This window comes from Pezoporus flaviventris, unplaced genomic scaffold (genome assembly GCF_033815535.1).
Source record: "Pezoporus flaviventris isolate CSIRO_AGI_PZ_B2104156 unplaced genomic scaffold, CSIRO_AGI_Pfla_v1 ptg000007l, whole genome shotgun sequence".
In the NCBI taxonomy this organism is placed as follows: Eukaryota; Metazoa; Chordata; class Aves; order Psittaciformes; family Psittacidae; genus Pezoporus; species Pezoporus flaviventris.
In genome coordinates this window covers 53,545,760-53,563,927 of record NW_026892555.1, presented here as the reverse complement: position 1 = coordinate 53,563,927, position 18,168 = coordinate 53,545,760, and the positions used below count along the sequence as shown (strand labels likewise).

Here is an 18,168-nt window from a genome sequence, read left to right as displayed (position 1 = left end):
CACATTTACCACTGTCAGACAACAAGGCCTGACCTCCAGCTTAGTCACAGATTCATATTTGTTACAAATATCACAATGTATCAAAATGATACTTAGAAGTGCAGATACATGAGGAGTCATGTATTAAAATGGTCTACAAGCAGAATCTCATGCTCACTCCTGTGAAGGAACAGTACCCTGATAATTTAAAAGGGCATTAAAGATCAAGCAAAAGCAATTTGCAGGCCTAATATAAAGAGAAAATTTGCCTTTGTGTTTTTCTACTACCTCTGTTTCCAGCCAAATATTTCTCCCTCAGTAATAAAGAAAATTAGGTTAAGTTTTAAAAATACAAAAGCTCTGTACTGTAGCCAAATTAAACTATTCCAAAATACACTGAATTTGTAACTCACTTAACAGTCAGTCTGGCTGCTGACAGAATTTGCTGATAATGCTTTTCAGTATTTTAAGTCAGCACACAACATGTAGTGCTATATTTTTAACTCGTTGAGATTTTAGTTTTGCTTTATTTTTATTTCTTTTTATTAAGCAGAAAAATTATTGGTGACCTACTGATAATGTTCTCCCTTCACTGTCAAGTAAAAGATTAGAATTTAGCTGATGGTGTGGCATGCTTTCTCCCAAAGCCAGGGCAAAGAAAACACTGCAAATGTTTCAAAATCCCACAGTAAGTGTGTGCGTCACATCACGCTCCTTCCCTTCTTTCCTTTCCAATTAAAGATGACCATGGACAGGTTCTGAGAGAAATGCCATCTGCTCCTGCTAAGCCAGAAATACAGCACCTACACAGTTAGTATTTTCTAAGGGCACACAAGAAAATCAGAATTGTATCAGAATTCTAGTTGTAACCTCTTCTTACATGCTTCAGTTACAAGGCAGACAGGATCCCACCACTCTGAATAAGGCCCATCTGATTCTAGCACAGAAATGTTCTTCTTCAAATGAAAAAAGAGGCTTCTAAAATGTGGAAGCAAGAACAGGTGGCCTGGGAAGAGTTCAGGGATGTTGTCCGGGAAGCTAGGGACCAGGTTAGGAAAGTCAAGGCCCAGTTAGAATTAAAATTGGCTAGGGATGTTAAGGATAACAGGAAGGGATTCCACAGGTAATAGCAAATAAAAAACAGACTAGGGACAACGTAGGCCCCCTCCAGAAGCTCTCGGGAGAACTGGCTACCCTGGATTTGGAGAAGGCTGAGGTTCTGAATGACTTCTTTGCCTCGGTCTTCACTGGCAAAGGCTCTGACTGCACCACCCAAGTCTTGGAAGGCAGACGCAGGGACTGTGAGAATGAAGACCTTGCGCCCACTGTAGGAGAGGAACTGGTTTGAGACCACCTTAAAAATCTGAATGTGCACAAGTCCATGGGACCTGATGAAATCCATCCGCGGGTCCGGAAGAGCTGGCGAATGAAGTTGCGAAGCCACTGGCCATCATATTTGAAAAATCATGGCAGTCAGGTGAAGTTTCTGAAGACTGGAAAAAGGGAAATATAACCCCCATTTTCAAGAAGGGGAAAATGGATGACCCAGGGAATTACAGAGCAGTCAGTCTCACCTCTGTGCCTGGCAAAATCTTGGAGCAGATTCTCCTGGAAAGCATGCTAAGGCACATGAAAAACAACAAGGTGCTTGGTGACAGCCAGCATGGCTTCACTAAGGGGAAATCCTGCCTGACCAATTTGGTGGCCTTCTATGATGGGGCTATGGAACTGATGGACAGGGGCAGAGCAGTTGATGTCATCTACCTGGACTTCTGCAAAGCGTTTGACACTGTCCCACACGACATCCTTGTCTCTAAATTGGAGAGACATCAATTTGATAGGTGGACCACTCGGTGGATAAAGAACTGGCTGGATGGCCACATGCAGAGTTGTGGTCAATGGCTCAATGTCCATCTGGAGACCAGTAACGAGTGGTGTCCCTCAGGGATCAGTGTTGGGACCGGCCTTGTTTAACATCTTCGTCGCTGACATGGACAGTGGGATTGAGTGCGCCCTCAGCAAGTTTGCCGATGACACCAAGCTGTGTGGTTTGGCTGATACACTGGAGGGAAGGAATGCCATCCAGAGGGACCTAGACACACTTGTGAGGTGGGCTGATGCCAACCTCATGAAGTTTAACCATGCCAAGTGCAAGGTCCTACACCTGGGTCAGAGCAATCCCAGGCACAGCTACAGGTTGGGCAGAGAAGAGATTCAGAGCAGCCCTGAGGAGAAGGACTTGGGGGGTGCTGGTCGATGAGAAAATGAGCATGAGCCAGCTTCAGTGTGCGCTCACAGCCCAGAAAGCCAACCGTATCCTGGGCTGCATCAAAAGGAGCGTGACCGGCAGGTCGAAGGAGGTGATCCTGCCCCTCTACTCTGCTCCTGAGTCCTGACCTGGAGTATTGTGTGCAGTTCTGGTGTCCTCAGCATAAAAAGGACATGGAACTGTTGGAACAAGTCCAGAGAAGAGCCACGAGGATGATCAGGGGACTGGAGCACCTCCCGTATGAAGATACGATCTAAAGGTCCTTTCTAACCCTAACCATTCTATGATTCTATGATTCTGGGTACAGCTACTACTACTCTTGTGCAATATATAAAATACACACATGCAACAAAGACACAACTTTTAAATCTCCTTTTCATTCACTCCATTAGCACCATTTTAATTTTCAAGGAATGATGGAAGGGCAGATAAAAGTTTTCTGCGCATTTTCATCATCTTTTTTCTCTTAAGATTACGCTTCACTGTTTTAAAACATCAATACCTGTGAGAAAAGCCTGTTTGATCAGATCAGTGGTACAGCTGTTCCCAAGTTTCAAGTCTCAGCTCTAAGACTGAAGGCTTGTAGATGTGGGTTAAGTCACTTAGCTGTTACATTTTCAGTTAAACCATGAAACGGAAACCACAGCTACACTCAAGGGATATTAAACTATCAAATGCTATTTCATAAAATGTCTTGAAGGTGAAGAATTCTGCAAACATTGTATTTACTATTGCAATAAATAATCTCAGAATAAAGATAAAGCAAGCTAGTTAGAAGATACGAAGAAAAGATACATAAAAAATACCCCAATAATCTTTCTTTAAGGTTTTAGGAAAAAAGGTAGTAGAATTTAGTTTGAGGACAGTGGATTTCATTCTATATCGACTTTTTCCCCATTTGTGTTTTGGACATAACATGAGACTTAACATTCTTCTCCTTGTGAAAGCCTGTAGACAGGCACCATTTTTTAAGGGAAAGCACAGGATCATTAGCACTATAATTCAGTGTCTGTCTTTTTTGCCTGGTCCCTTCAGCACCATTTTACAAAGCAGGACTATGAGACACATCAACCTTTTTTGATCAGTAAAGTAAGTTAATTTAACATTCATTTAATTTAAATACGTGTCATTATTTTCTTGGTCTGGCATCTTATTTGACTGTATTAACAGATACCATAAATAGTCAACCTGGACTTTTGAGCAAGCATAGCTCAGATCTGTACTATGGTGGTGGGTGAGGACACAGGAGAAACCCACTGATCACAATTCAGAACAACTTTCTAGTTTTTTGTGTACAAACAGTGCCTTAATTTCTAGCCACTCTGGACTGTGAGCAAATGCCCAAATTTTGGTAAATTCATTCCACTGAGGTCAAATAAGTTCCTTCCTACATGAATGTAATTTTCCCTTGTTTCCATATGCTGATGAATCATTACTGGATCCTTCTTTTTCACAAAAATAGTCTGGAAAGAGGGAAAAGAAATTATGACCGCAGGACCAAAATTCCCCCATAGTGGCAGAAGCATGACAAGTACTTTAGCAACATGTCCTGTTTCCTCTGCCTTCAGCTTTGGCACCAAGAGCAGAGAGGACGGAAAAACAAAACACCAAGCACTACAACAGACTTGTGGCATTGCTGCTGACCATACTGCCAATTAGACAAATCATAACACACTAGAGTGTGTTTTCTGAAAACCCTAAATCACATAGCAACTGTAAAAGCATACGTTTTCGCAATAGCAGTTCTCATGACATGTATATTTTTGGTCCAAGTCTAATTCAGAGCTGAGTTATTACTGAGGACAGCTGAGTTTTGTAACCCTGTCATGATAATGGACTATTTCCTGACTAATCTACTTTCATCAATGTACTGTGTATTTATGATTTGCACTTTCATAATCTACTACACACCTCTTTTCAGAACATTTCCAGTCAGATGAACCTGTTTAAAGATTATGAATGTATTATGCACCAATGTACCACTTTACTTGATATATATGAAGAGGGGAATACCAAATGTACTACTATCTTTAATAAAATACTGCTTATTGTTTTCTAACTTGTTATAAATTATTACATTCTTGGCTATAAATTCCATACGAAGAAATACTTACTACTGTGCACAGTCAATCAGCTGATATTCGTTTGACCTCTCGAAGCATGCCTTTACACCTTCATCATCCCAAAGCTTTTTTGCATGTTCGAAGAATTCCTGAAAATTGGAAAAGCAACAGAGATAAATTTTCAATCTTTTCAACCCCAATTTATATGTATTGCTCCTTCCCGCCAACCTACGTGCTTTACAGTTTCGTGTAATGATAGATTAAACCTATTATTATTAAAGCACTAAACATTTATTAGCAAAACTGCAGTAAAATATATATACTTAACATGACTGCTGACAGTTTCCCTTACATGATACGTAATGAAGACTGTCTTCAAAATTCATGCCAGTTCATATATAAAATTTACTCTAAGTACGAATATTACCTAGAAGCATATTCACTTATTTTTTTAACTGGATTTACCCTTCTGTCATGGAAAAGGCATAAAAGGTGCATAAAGCTGCTCAACTTATAATCATTAGCTTCCCTGAGAAAGAACCAGTCTGTAACTTTAAAAAGATTATGTAGTTTTTCCTGAAAAACACAACTTTCTGCTGCTTGGTATTTTCTCATGCAATATAATAATGTGATTGCAAGACTTTCAGAGTCTCTGCTAAACTCCGCTTCCTCCAAGCAGCCACCTGGCACAATGTGCTTTTCCTAGCAGCTATCCTGGGCAACTCAATCCAAAAATACCTGCCAGCAAGCTTATTTCGGAATTATTTGAAAGAGGACTCAAAGCTGTTGCTGGTGATGGTGAAGCCATAGCTCTATTGTAAAAAGCACGCACACATCCTGCCTGACAGCTCTTTTGCCCCTCCAGCCCCTGCTGTAGAGCCTCACACACTCCAGCTTGTTTTAAAGCTGGGAGTCCATTTTATGTTTTATCATTGCTCGTTAAGTCAAACTGTAACTGAGCTTTTCCAGCTACTACTTTCTAAAATCAAATGAAGAACGGTTAGACAAATTACTATTTCCTTTATTATATGGCTCTTTCCTCTGGCAAACTGAACTGTTAAGGTAGTAAGTCAACTTAAACACAGAAGTTCTTTGTAATCTCTTAACACCTCAGTACTGCTACCTCATCATCAGAGTACTTCAGATCTGCTACCTAATCATCAGAGTCAGTTCTGCGTAATACAGGTGTTCTACCACTATTCACTTTATGAGCCTGCCAAGATGTTGTGTAAATATCAGAATTCTGAAACTTTCTGAAATTGTTTGCCAGTCCCTCCCAACACCTTTTCAGGATTAAAAACTCTCAAAACACACAGTTTGTAGCAAAAGATCTTAGCAGCACAGTGAGTTCACTTTTACTCTGTATGGGTTTCCCAACCTTGCACGCCACCCCTGCGAAGTGACCCTGAAGGTGACAATCTGCTCCTCAGCCTGTGCCCTGCTGGTGACCTTTTCAGGAAGAAGCAAAACGCAAGACAAGATTTTCAGAACAAACTTGTACTGAAAATTATTTAGTTGAGCTTTGAACATGGCTACAGAGTCCTGAATCACCTCAGAAATGCTTTTTTCTCTTTAACTATACTGTGCACAATCGAAAGAGAGAATGCCATTCTTTAAGACGTTTTCAGAACTTCAGAGAAAAGATGATGTTAAAGCAGGCATGAAAAACCTTCACAGAAAGCCTTGGGAGAAGAGAGGAAGCAACGCTAGACTGGCAGATGCTTATACTGCCTTGGCATGTATTTCTTCACCCTCAGGAGGACATGTTTATTTTGCCTTTGTTATTTTAATGACTTATGTAATGATTGTTTAAAACACTGCAGATCCACCTTCTGAAGTTATGCTACGGCTATTATAAACTCTGTTCCTACATCAGAAGGAAAGAAAAACAGGCTCAAGAAAGGACAAGATATCAAACTAAATAAGCAGGAGAAAATGGGTATGTATAACAAAGAGCATGACTACGAGAAAAAGAACTTTTGGAAAAGCCAAAATGATAAATACTAGAAAACAGACTTGAAGCTTATGCTCGACTGATACTCAAGGCATCAGCTGAATGCATCTCACTTGTTGCAATCTTTTGTGCAAAGAAAGTCACTGACTTTTCAATAGAAATAGCGAGCTCTGGATAAGTGTCAGGGTCCTGGGACAAAACGACCCAGCTTTTCCATCCCCTTCAATGGACAGCAGCATACAGCCTCAGCCGTTCCTTCTGCAGGTGCTTGCTGCTGCAGGTTCAGGTGCTGAGTACAGTGCGGCTGCTTTCCCCTCCTCACCGCTGGTGGGTGGAAATTCCCACCCACTGGAAAGCCATCTCTGAGGGGAATCTACATCTAAAAAATGGCCCTGTTCAGCCCCACATAGCCTACGGGAAGGGGATGGGAAGAGGAGAAGGATGTCAGCATGAAAGCATCCTTTTCTGCAGGGTGGGATGGATTGAGAGGTAGCTGCAGATGTAGATAAATAATAAATAAATAAAACTTCAGAGCTACAGTAGTTTCCAACATCACTTCTGTTTTTACATCCTCCATATGAGCTTTATTTACTTTTAAAAATCTCTTCTGGAACAGAGCCAATCCTTTCAGCTCAGCTTCTGAGACCCTACAAATATATTGTTAATACAGCGTTTCCATAATACATCCTTCAAACAGTTCCACCTGACCATTGTATCTCAAAGCAGTCTATTTAAAATGACTTCCAGACTTCTGGTCCAAAGCAAATCCTATAAAATGGAGCAAGTATACTTACCTCATTAAAATGTACCGATCTAGTGCAGAGGAGTACACTTGCCTGCAAATTGCCTCCCACACAGCTACCCGATCCTTCTATCCCAGGTGACTAAAGCCTTCCAGAAAAATCCTGCTCCATTTCAAGATACCAAGTACCACAACCCAACTTTTCACACTTGTTTTTAACCCCTTTCTCGTCTGTTCTAAGTTCTTCAGGGTTTTTTCTCCTCAGCTGATGGAGACTCCCACTGCATACAGTCAAGCACATAGGAGGATCCTGCTCGCACACGGCAAATATGTCTAGATCCCAACCTACCCTGCATTGCAGGACAACATCCAGATAGCAGTCACCACGTTAGCTTTAACCTTTGCAACTAAGCCCTTTTTGCCTAACAAGTTTCCAGCATCCGCTTCCAGATGCACAATTCCCATGACTCGTTTCTACGGACCCCAATGTTTGTCATCTATTCCTCTCACCATGGTTACGTCATGGTCACCTCGTTGGCAAGCAAGCACCAGTGAGCTAATAAAGGTGTGGACTTTGGGCTAAGCCCCACCTAAGTTACCTGCTTTTGGAGCTGCAATATCCTGGGGGTAGCAATGCTTGTTGTAGGGAAGAGACGGATTAATTCAAAGAACAAAGAATTCAGATTTGCTCCAGCTTATAAAGATGGACTAAAACTTTTTTTAGTGTTTCTGTGGGCTGGGGAACTACATACAAAACATTAGTTTTGGTCAGTAAAGCACAAACAAGGTTTTAAGACTAAGTTGTGACAGTAGCAGCTTACATTTTGAGATGGCCAAACTCAGATTTTCTTATGGGTCTGACATCTGGGAAGTGGCTATTCATAAGTTCTTAAAGTCATAAGCCAGGTCCTTTAAAACTTAACTGGGACGGGAGAAAACAGCAACATGGAAAATCACTAGGGACATCTGATGTGCTTGGTTTGCAAGCAGATGCAGCTGACCTCTATCAGATCAGTCACCAAAGTCTACTGAAAAAATATTTAGTATACTGAAGAGAACGAGGAATCACGTACTGTGCCTGAAAGCAGAGAAACACCTACATCATGACACATCTATGAACACCAAACAAAACAGAGCTGTTTCACCCAACAGCACCCAAACTCTTTAGGGATAGAGGCAAACAAATAGTTGCACCTATTAATATACATAAGAAATAAAACCACTGATATACTTTTATGTTGTATTTAATTACAGCAATAGAAAAGTAAATGATGATACCTCAGATCTCATGATTTACAGGTCTCATTAACTACAGGTGCTTTTTACTTTACATACATTAATTTACACCAGTCAACTAAGAATTTACAGCAATCATTAGACCATACGATGCCAAAATTTTGATGTGATCAAAAAGAAGATGCAACACACAAACTCTCAAATATTGTGATATAAGCAGGTTATGATTCCTTTCCCTACCCCCCAGAACAAAATAAGATACACATAAATGTAGAAATACTCTGATATCACTGATGTAAATGGTATTTATTTTTACTATAGTTTAAAAAGATCTTGTAGAAATATCTTTACTCACCTATTCCAAGGTAATTTTTAGGTTGGAAAAAAAGGAGGGAATATATTCCTCTATCAGACATTCCAAGAAACCAATAGAGATAACAAACACACTACAGTTAAGTCTCTCCTGTATGAAGACAGCATGAGAAAGTTGGGGCTGTTCAGTCTGGAGAAGAGAAGGCTGCATGGAGACCTCATAGCAGCCTTCCAGTATCTGAAGGGGGCCTATAGGGATGCTGGGGAGGGACTCTTCATTAGGGACTGTAGTGACAGGACAAGGGGTAACGGGTTAAAAATTAAACAGGGGAAGTTTAGATTGGATATAAGGAGGAAGTTCTTTACTGTAAGGGTGGTGAGGCACTGGAATGGGTTGCCCAAGGAACTTGTGAATGCTCCATCCCTGGCGGTGTTCAAGGCCAAGTTGGACAGAGCCTTGGGTGGTATGGTTTAGTGTGAGGTGTCCCTGCCCATGGCAGGGGGGTTGGAACTTTATAATCTTAAGGTCCTTTCCAACCCTAACTATTCTGTGATTCTATGAAAACAGCAAAGCACAGTTTTTAAACTTTGTCCTACTAGAAGTTACAGCATGTTCTCGAAATTTTATTTTCCTTAGTTTAGAAATAAACTTATTTATTGTTAGGTTACCTTAGAAACCTCTTACAAAAATTTTTCAAGTAGCTAAAAAAATGGACTTGTTTCACTTTTCAGCTGCCTAAATTGGGAATAAATATTAGAGATGATTAAACAATGAGCAAATCTTTATATACTTTGGAAACAGAACTTTTCATCTAATTGCTGTACAAACCACGGAAGTTCATGTTAGGTCAGGAACACAATTTTTATTCTATTAAGATTCCTTTTTGTCTTCCTTCCAGATGGAGCATATATTCAATAGCTATCCTGATGTCACCCTTCAGTCTCCCAGAAACTGGGATGTGGAAGACTGCACTGTATTTTCTATTCCACATGTTTCTTTTCTTAATATATGTAAACCTGGAAACAGCTTCTTAGATCAATGTGAAATTAGACTGATCTCCCTTGAGCCAAAATTCATGCTCTTACTGTCTTAAGCTTCAGGACTGTAAGGCAATTTCTTACAATCATTTAAGGAAGCGGCAAACGTTACACATTTTCATAGTTCTACCACTGTGGGTGTGAAATGAAGTCATCACTTCTATTCTGAATTTTAGTTACTACTTCTTCTCTCACGTACTTAACCAAACAGAAAGTAAAATCAGGCAATGCATTAAAATTACCCCCCCCCCCCAGTATCTCACAAACACTCAAGGAATACAGCACAAGATGATCCACAGAATTCATACAGGAAGGGAGGTATGTACCCTCCCTGTACTTCCCAATGCACAGGCAGGGGTATATAGGTAGTGCTTGTCTCCCATCCACTCAATCATGGAAAAGTTTTGCGCAACAGAAGAGTGACAACTGATGGGTCATTATCTCATGGTAATACCATAAAGATGGCACCCAGTGGAGTCAAATTAAGGGTGCATAGGCAAACTATCTTCAGGGTTTTCTAAATGTGACATGTTTGACTCTGCAATCCAAACAATATCCTTTCAAGCATCCTTTTCTGTGTACCACATCTGAGGTTGAAATGGAACCAGATCCATCAGCCTGCAGCCCAAGCAGCTGAGTGTGACACCAACAGCAAGCAGCAGGATGCTGTGCTGTTATGGGAGAGGATGGGCAGCAACACGGTCTGGAAGAGATGACTAGGAGGAAGGATTCTAACCTAGCACTTTCTCCAATTCCTGGATAGCTGTGAGGAATCCTTTTTCCATATGGTGCCTTGGGAAGGCAAAAGGAAGCTCAGGCGAGCTGTCCCCGCGTGCTCCAGAAGCTTTGCAGCTGCTGGGGCTGCTGAGGAGTGGGGGCTGCTGCAATGGTTGCAACAGATGCCACAAATCCAATTAGCCTATTGGTGTTCTGTCAGGTTTTGTAGTATAAGCCATGTAAAGTAACAGCAGAATGGCAATTTTAAAAAGTTTATATTTCAGCCAAGTAAAACCTGGAATTTAACAGGATAAAGCAAAAGCTACTTTTGCAGCTCCAAGACTCTCTTGCAAGCCTCTACAGTCTACTCACTGCAAACAGTTCTTGGATATTCAGACTCCTGTAACCATTAAGGGTTTTTTTGTTTGTTTGTTTTCTTTTCTTTTTCTTGATATTAATTTCTTTATTAATTCAAGGCTTGCACATTTGGAATCAGAAACAAACTTACCCAACATTGCTGTTGTGACTGGGTTCTGCCTGAAATTTAACTTTCTTTACAACATAATTGCTAAGAAGGAGGGGAAATCCAACAGAAAAAAATCTGTGTTTTTAAACACAATGATTAATGGAATCACTAGAGAGTGACAAATCTGGTCAAAGGAAAAAAACAACTTTTCTCCATACAGGCTACTGACACAGTGCATTTCTATGGTCCACCATCATGCTTACCCTATATAAGAATCTCTAAATAGGATGGTATTGCTAAATGTAGTAGTTTCTTAATCTCTCTAAGCCTTTAAGTCACACACAATTATCCTTCTCTAAGATATATATGGTAGCTCAACATAATATAATCCAACTAAGCTAAGATTTTTTAGTATGTAGCAAAGAATAAAACACCTAATTTTTGTTTTAAGAATGTATGGCAATACTACAAATAATGTATAATAAAAGTGATAATGCAAACTTGCTGGGTGAATAAACTCAATGGAGTAATTCTTGGGGCTTCAGGGTGAACGATGAGAATTAAGATAAGGTACTTCTACATTACACAACAAATCAAGCAGGCAGTAAGGAGATGAATTTAAGTTAAACAACCCTTTACTCCCATTTTTTGGTACAGTATTTATTTTCTATTGCTGGGGCTTTTCTCTGCAATTCAAGACTCAAGGCCTTACAGAAAAAGAAAAATCTACAAAGCTGTATAATTACAAAGGCGCTGCACAGGCAATCTTAATTTTCAGGGCCTGCCTTTAAACTTAAATCTTAACCCAGTGTTTAATTGAGGCCGCTGTAAACTGATGCTACAAGAAACCCAGAATAGACCATGAGCAACAATTTGCCCCAGTGCCTCCACTACTACTGCTTTGCTTGCACCAAATGTAGCAACTCATTTTCTATTAGAAGTACTCTTCACCCCCCAAAATCTATCAAACGCAACTATAAGCTGCAGGAGCAATATTTTTTAAATGGACTTAATGCAGAAATTATGGGGTGAGGTACCAAGTAAGACACCCAAGAGAGAAGGAAGCCTGTTCAGTTACCTCTTCCACAAACAAGTACAGTCTCTTGATAATGAGCCTCTTGTTTATAACACAAAAGTGTCCCCTATGGCTCAGCCAGCTTCACTTCTTAAATCCTTTATGAAATGTTCTGCCTAACAAGGGAACTGTTTTGCTGTAGGTGTACAAAATGCAGCTGCTTAAACTCCTAATGCCAGCAACAAAGACAGGCAAAGAGAATTACAGTTGAAAAACAAAAGCAGAATACATGACTCGAATTTCTTCAACAGCAGTGGTGTCAAAACCTGCATTATCACTGAAACAAGATCACAAGAAACACGGAAACCTTGTAGGACTGGTCAACTGGCACGCAAGGACCTGTTACTAAAGCACCAGCACTTATGGTAGATTAATTATAGATAAACCTTTAGGAAAAGTACAACCTCCACCCCCTGCAAGGTATTTTCTGTTGAAATTTGTGGGTGTGCAATAATCAATGCAATTACTTTGCTAGTTAGTGACTCATTCTGATAGGCAAAGCAGCAGTTTTGGCCTCTAACCTTCCTCCGAAACCTAACTTTGGATCCATCAAAGAGAGTTACAGAATAATGCATCCAATCTATCATCTCTTCCTGTTCATTGGACTTGTTTTGCTTTTTTTTTAGGCTGGAGGCAAAAGCCTTAAAAACGATCAGACCTCAGTTCATTAGAACCAAACATGGGTGGATGGTAAATACTTGTGCTAGGGCACCTTATGTTCCAAGAAAGCAAAATCAAAAGCAAAAAAAAGTTTATTAACTCCTAGGAGAATTTTACTCAACTTGGAGGTGTAAGGGAAAAAGCTAGGGAAACAAACAGCATTTATAAAGGTATAAAAGCACCATTTTCACATAGCTACCACAAGCCACCACAGATACACAAAGCATATGAATTGTGGAGCTTGTTGACAATGTTAAAAAACCAGGAGTGCAACCAGCACAGTACATTCTACTTCCCTTACTTAAACTATTTTTGTGACTTGACTTTTAAGCTTTTACTCTACACTACATTTCCAAGAAGTGTGTACAGTTATCAGCCTGATTGCCTTAGCAGTTCTATTTCTGCCTGCTAGAAACATGTTCCATCTGCCAACTTATTTTATAGAAATCAACAAGTTCACTTTTGTAGACCACAGAACTCATCAAAAAAGTCTGAGAAATATATTAATACATTTTTCAAACTCATATGTGACAAACACTAAGAAAAGGTCTGAAAGTTCTTTAGATCATACTAGCAAAACCAAAAATAAACCCATGATTTTGTGCTTCCACAGTGTTTTGTGGCTGGCACTGATGATAGGATAGGCCTTGAAGATAAAGAGCAGTTCCATGTTTTTTCTTCAATACTTGTTAAATAGTGGCTTTTTTTCCCCCAAGCTAGACAACGAAGCTTTTATCATGCTTAAACCAAAACTCTTTGATTCAGCCTTCCGGTTTCCATGTTAATTTTGTATTTCAACTTTCAGTCTGCCATAACAAATCCTTGAATGCTGCTGCCTACCTGCTCTTTTGAGGGGGCCATCAAATTCTCTACTAAGGAAAGTAGGATAAATTATTTAAGCAAATTACTTAGTATATGGAGTGCCTAAAAACCATGTTCTGCTGAGGATGTAAAGCTCATGCACATTATTTTCCTTGAAGATATTTTGGTTTTGTCTATGTCAGGAACTCTTCCTGAATGCACATAAAGCTCTTCTTTTTTTAAATAAAGGAAAACCCTTTCAAAGTGTTTGTGACACTACAGGTGTGCTACACAATCCTGCAACATTGCTGCCCGTTGTATTTCTGCAGCACTTAAGATGAGAAAAAGGTAAGTATTGTTGTAAGTCCCTCAAGGAGAATTTTTCTGTGGACAACAGATGATAACAAAGCTTGAGATAAATCTGCAGGTGCTGAACATACAAAACATAATGGTACTGACCACATAGAAGAATCAGAAATCTGTCATGACATGAGAAAAGTCAGTAGTAGGAGCTTCAGCACTGTAATCAAGATGCTGATTCTGCACTTGTCTTCATAGAGCACTGAGCTTTCAATGTGGAAAAATTACTGAAAAACACATAACCCATGTGTCACCTGTACTGGGAGATGTTTGCTTGTTGTTTATTAAGAGCAGTAATGGCACTGCAAAAGTGTATAGATTCTGTATGTGAAAATTTGAATCTTTATCTAATTAGGTAAGGCTAGACAGAGCAGAATCCGTTGAGAGTAGAGGATGGCAAATCAACTCACAGCAGTTTTGTTATTCCTTCTTGTTCTGCAATCATTTAAATCCTGGGCCTCTGTGTAACAAACTCCAACAAACATCATACTTCATTTTCTTAGAAGTCCATGTAACATCCAGCCAGTGAATATGTACAAACCCCTCCACAATCCTTGATGAAGGGACTGTTATGGAAGTGAGAAGTACTGCTATAACACAGGTATTATAAACTGGGAAACTTCAGGCATTTCACAGCAGGAATATTACCAAGAGGGTTTTTTTTTTCTTTCAAAACACAAGCCAATAATAATAACTTACATGCTGTAACATGGCAGAGTTGGATCTGAATCCCCCAGCGATTTAAATCCCGAATAGCATTGTATCAGATCATATTTTTTATTAGCTGTATAGCAAGGCAGTCATATTTTCCGTGCTACAATGCACTCTGGCACAAATCAGTACCAAAAAAAAAAAAAAAAATTAAGATCCTCTGTTGGATTATTATTTCCCTGAGCAGTGAAAATCATGCAGTTAATTCTTGCCCACTGCTTTGAAGATATAAAGCTAAAGTGCACTTTGTCACCTTTTCACGATGAGAACCTGACCCCCTGTTAGTTACTCCTGTGGTGCTCCCAGCCCTTCTTATTACAAGGCTGCCTTGGTTTTCATTATTCAGATGGTGGGGATACCCCCAGTGAAGCTAGTCGGGTGGAGTATAAAGCTGAGGGAGGCGGCTCTCTCCATCCTCAGGCAGCTGTCCTGCCACTGCCCATAGGGAACCACCCCCTGCTGCTTCTGTAAATACAGATTTACAGTGAAGACAACCATTGAGCAAGCTGAAAAAACACAAGCCTACAGCTTATAATTCTTTCAGTATGAAAAGTTTTTACTATTCATAGCTTCAGCCATTTTCCTTAAATCAGTTTTGAAGGTCATACATCAAGGAACTATTTAACGCTGTAGTACGCACTTTATTATTTGTAAGTGACTTCCTACCAGACAAGCGGTTTGCAAGGACACAGAACTCTCATTTCCTTTTATAGATTTGATTCGGAAATAAACGCTGGCAACACCACGTGACTAACAGGCAGCATCCACAACTTAAGCAACTCTCATAATTAAATTGGAAAGTAATGGAAAAGTCAGCCCGCTGCTGCCAGATCTATTTAGCCTCCTACTCCTCTGCACAAGTTTTATCTGAATTCCTCAACTTTATCTCTCTTCATTGACACTTTTTCCTGTCCTCATACATGTGCAAAAACCAGACTAGCTTCAACATAGTAATTTACTCATTCTGAAACATTAATAATATCAGGAAAAGGAAACACAAGTCTTTATTATATCTCTGTGACTAAACTAAATGGAGTTTCAGCAAACAAATCTTTGGACATTAACAACCATGAATGCAGATATAGGTATGCCAAACGAAAAACTTCGTGTCTTTTCTCTCTGACAGCTGTTGCCTTTAAGAGCTATTCTGGGAAAAAACTGTGGATATGACCGCAGGAGCTAGTAATTTTGACTATCTGAAAGTAATATACTTTAAAGGAACCCCATTGCTTGAAGGCATATGCTCACAGCTTTTATAGATGCAGAACTACTGTACCTTATTATTCATTAAGACTCAGGTGTTTCAATAAAGCTCTGAAAAGTAACAGAAATTATTAAGTAAATCTTAGACACATTTTATATAATTTTCAACTACCTTCTAGCCAGCTCCCATGAATTTAGTGCTGATGAGCCCCACAAATCAACCTTTTGTGACTAATTCAGAAGAAATTTAGCTAGTGATTTCAGAAAAGTAAGATCTGAATTCCTAGTTTTAGTTCCCAATTTCCATTCTGTAAAGCACATAATTTTTAAGAACTGAGGTAATAACATCCTATTAAGTATAATATAGAGCGAATGTATATACAACAACAAATGAAACTATTGAGGCATCAGAACCCAAGTGTTTTTAATTAGCCCATAAATATTCTTGCAACTAAGAAACTACCTAGAAGTCAAAAGAAATCTGTATTTGTAGGAACAGAAATCTCTATGAATAAAGATGATCTGAGACAATGAACGACTTGTGGATGGGAAATTCTGCTGGAATTTCAGAGCTAGAAGTTGTTAAAGGGGTCCAACTTACTGGGATGCAAACATTTCCAGGGTACCTGAAAAAACTACTTTACATAGCCCAAACTATCTTCTTCCCTTTCTTCCCAGCCTTTTATTTACTAATCTCTGTAGGATTACTTCTCACTTCAAATGTAATCTAACATGAGAGCTGCTGATCAATACTGTAAACAGATGATTAGTGTCTCGTGACTGCTAAATAACTGTTATGAATCTTAATACATGATGCTAAATCAGAGAAATGAGATAAAATAATTGAAATGAGTGAAATAATAAAACCAGGTAATTCCCTCAGTTTAAAAGGGAAATATTGCCCGAGCTCCTTAAACAGAATGAAATTATTCTTGTTTGTCTCAGAAATGGTGGGAAATACATTTCTTTGGATTAATTAAAATCAAACTGCCACCACCTGAAGTGTTGCCTACTGAAGCAAAACATAGAACTCCTGCGTTTGAAGTCACTGATAGTGGAACCTGCTCAACCTACAGCAACTGAGGCAAGACCACCATGCAAATCCCTAAAGAGCCTCCCTGTACCTTCTCTTCCATCCTCCGTGAGATACTACTAGTGCCACAGAGCCTGCCAGAGCCACCACAAGGCCAGCAGCAGCCTCCACACAAGATGGCTGGTTGTATATATGAACAAAAATGAGCTACTGGATGTTATACCTCGCAGAAGAGAAACATGAACTAACTTAATTCAATCAGATCTGGACAGAAAACCTCAGATAGATACATGCAATTTGTGAGTAAGGCCTTGAAAACAATGCAAAGACAATTTGGAAAAGGACTTTTGTTGCCCTTCTGTTACAATAGCCAAGCGACTCCAAAATGAAATAGAGAAGTAACTTGTTCCTGAAACTCTAAATTTCTAGGAGAAACTCCATTCCACAGACAGGTTTTTCAAATCTCTTGTTTTCTGTAAATGACTGAAAGAGATTTCATTTTTCAAGCTGAAATGCATTTAACTAGTGAGGGAAAGAGTCTTCTTCCATCAAAGAGTGTTCTTTCCATCAAAGACTTTTTCTGCAGTTAAACCAAAAAATATATGTAAATAACCAGAAGTTAAATTGTGTATCAGTTATACCAAGCCCAAACTGTAACACACTATGAAATAGTTCAATATATATGGAAAATATCTAAATTTAAAGTAAACAATAATTTTTGAAGTATAAAAAGGAAAAGCTGCTTTATTTCCAGGAAAAAAACAAACAGGTATTGGAGAACCAGTCGAACAGAACTTGGAGAACCAGTTCTTTGATCAGTCACACTGGGTGTATGACACATCTGGTTAAACATCAAGTGCTTTCCTCATACACAGTTGTTGCTGTTTTTGAGTTATGACTTTCTTATCTACCTTTTATAGATCTAGTTTTATTTTGAATGCAATATAATCTAACTAAACAAACAATGGATATACATTTTAAGCTATTTATACAGATAACCTCATGACAGATTCCATTTGTAAGATGAGGAAATTCAGTTTAAAACTTAGTTTTCAGGATTTGCTTTCTACAAAATCACACTTTGAAACTATTTATGCTGCAAGTAAGCCAGGAAATAAATAATAAACATGTTTGTCTATTATCCTTTTGTTAGAGTGCTAATTTTTCACACAGGTTTATTTACAAGAAACTATAAGAAAATGTGGATAAAGAGCAGAATTATCTTCACATTAAAATAATGATCCGCATAATGAAGTTTTGTGACTTTTCTGTTAGAAAATGAAGGACACCCACACCCCCTATATAAACTACGTTTTTTGTCACTCAGAAATCATTGTAAAAATACATGTTAATTCTCTAACACATTCATCGCCATTTTAGAAACCATCTTGAAATCTCAGAGAGAATAAGCAAGTATTTTAATTAACTGGATCTTTAATGCACTGTATTTGTGCAGTTTCTAGTTTCTTAATATTTACCCATGTACCCCAGTATTTAGCTCCACCCTTCAGTGATGGCACTGAACACATGAAGCCTGCAGACCTGCAGC

The 18,168-nt window shown here is 39.1% G+C and overlaps 1 protein-coding gene across 4 annotated transcripts in view; it reads right to left on the bottom strand.

The window, feature by feature from the left end:
• The window catches only part of GNAL (G protein subunit alpha L), a 192,299-nt gene that overhangs the window by 51,985 nt on the left and 122,146 nt on the right, over positions 1–18,168 (bottom strand). For all 4 annotated transcript variants that reach the window (XM_061448841.1, XM_061448843.1, XM_061448845.1 and 1 more), the window contains one exon: positions 4,363–4,460. In XM_061448841.1, the coding sequence (XP_061304825.1) occupies positions 4,363–4,460 (98 nt within the window). The remainder of the gene's footprint in view (positions 1–4,362; positions 4,461–18,168) is intronic.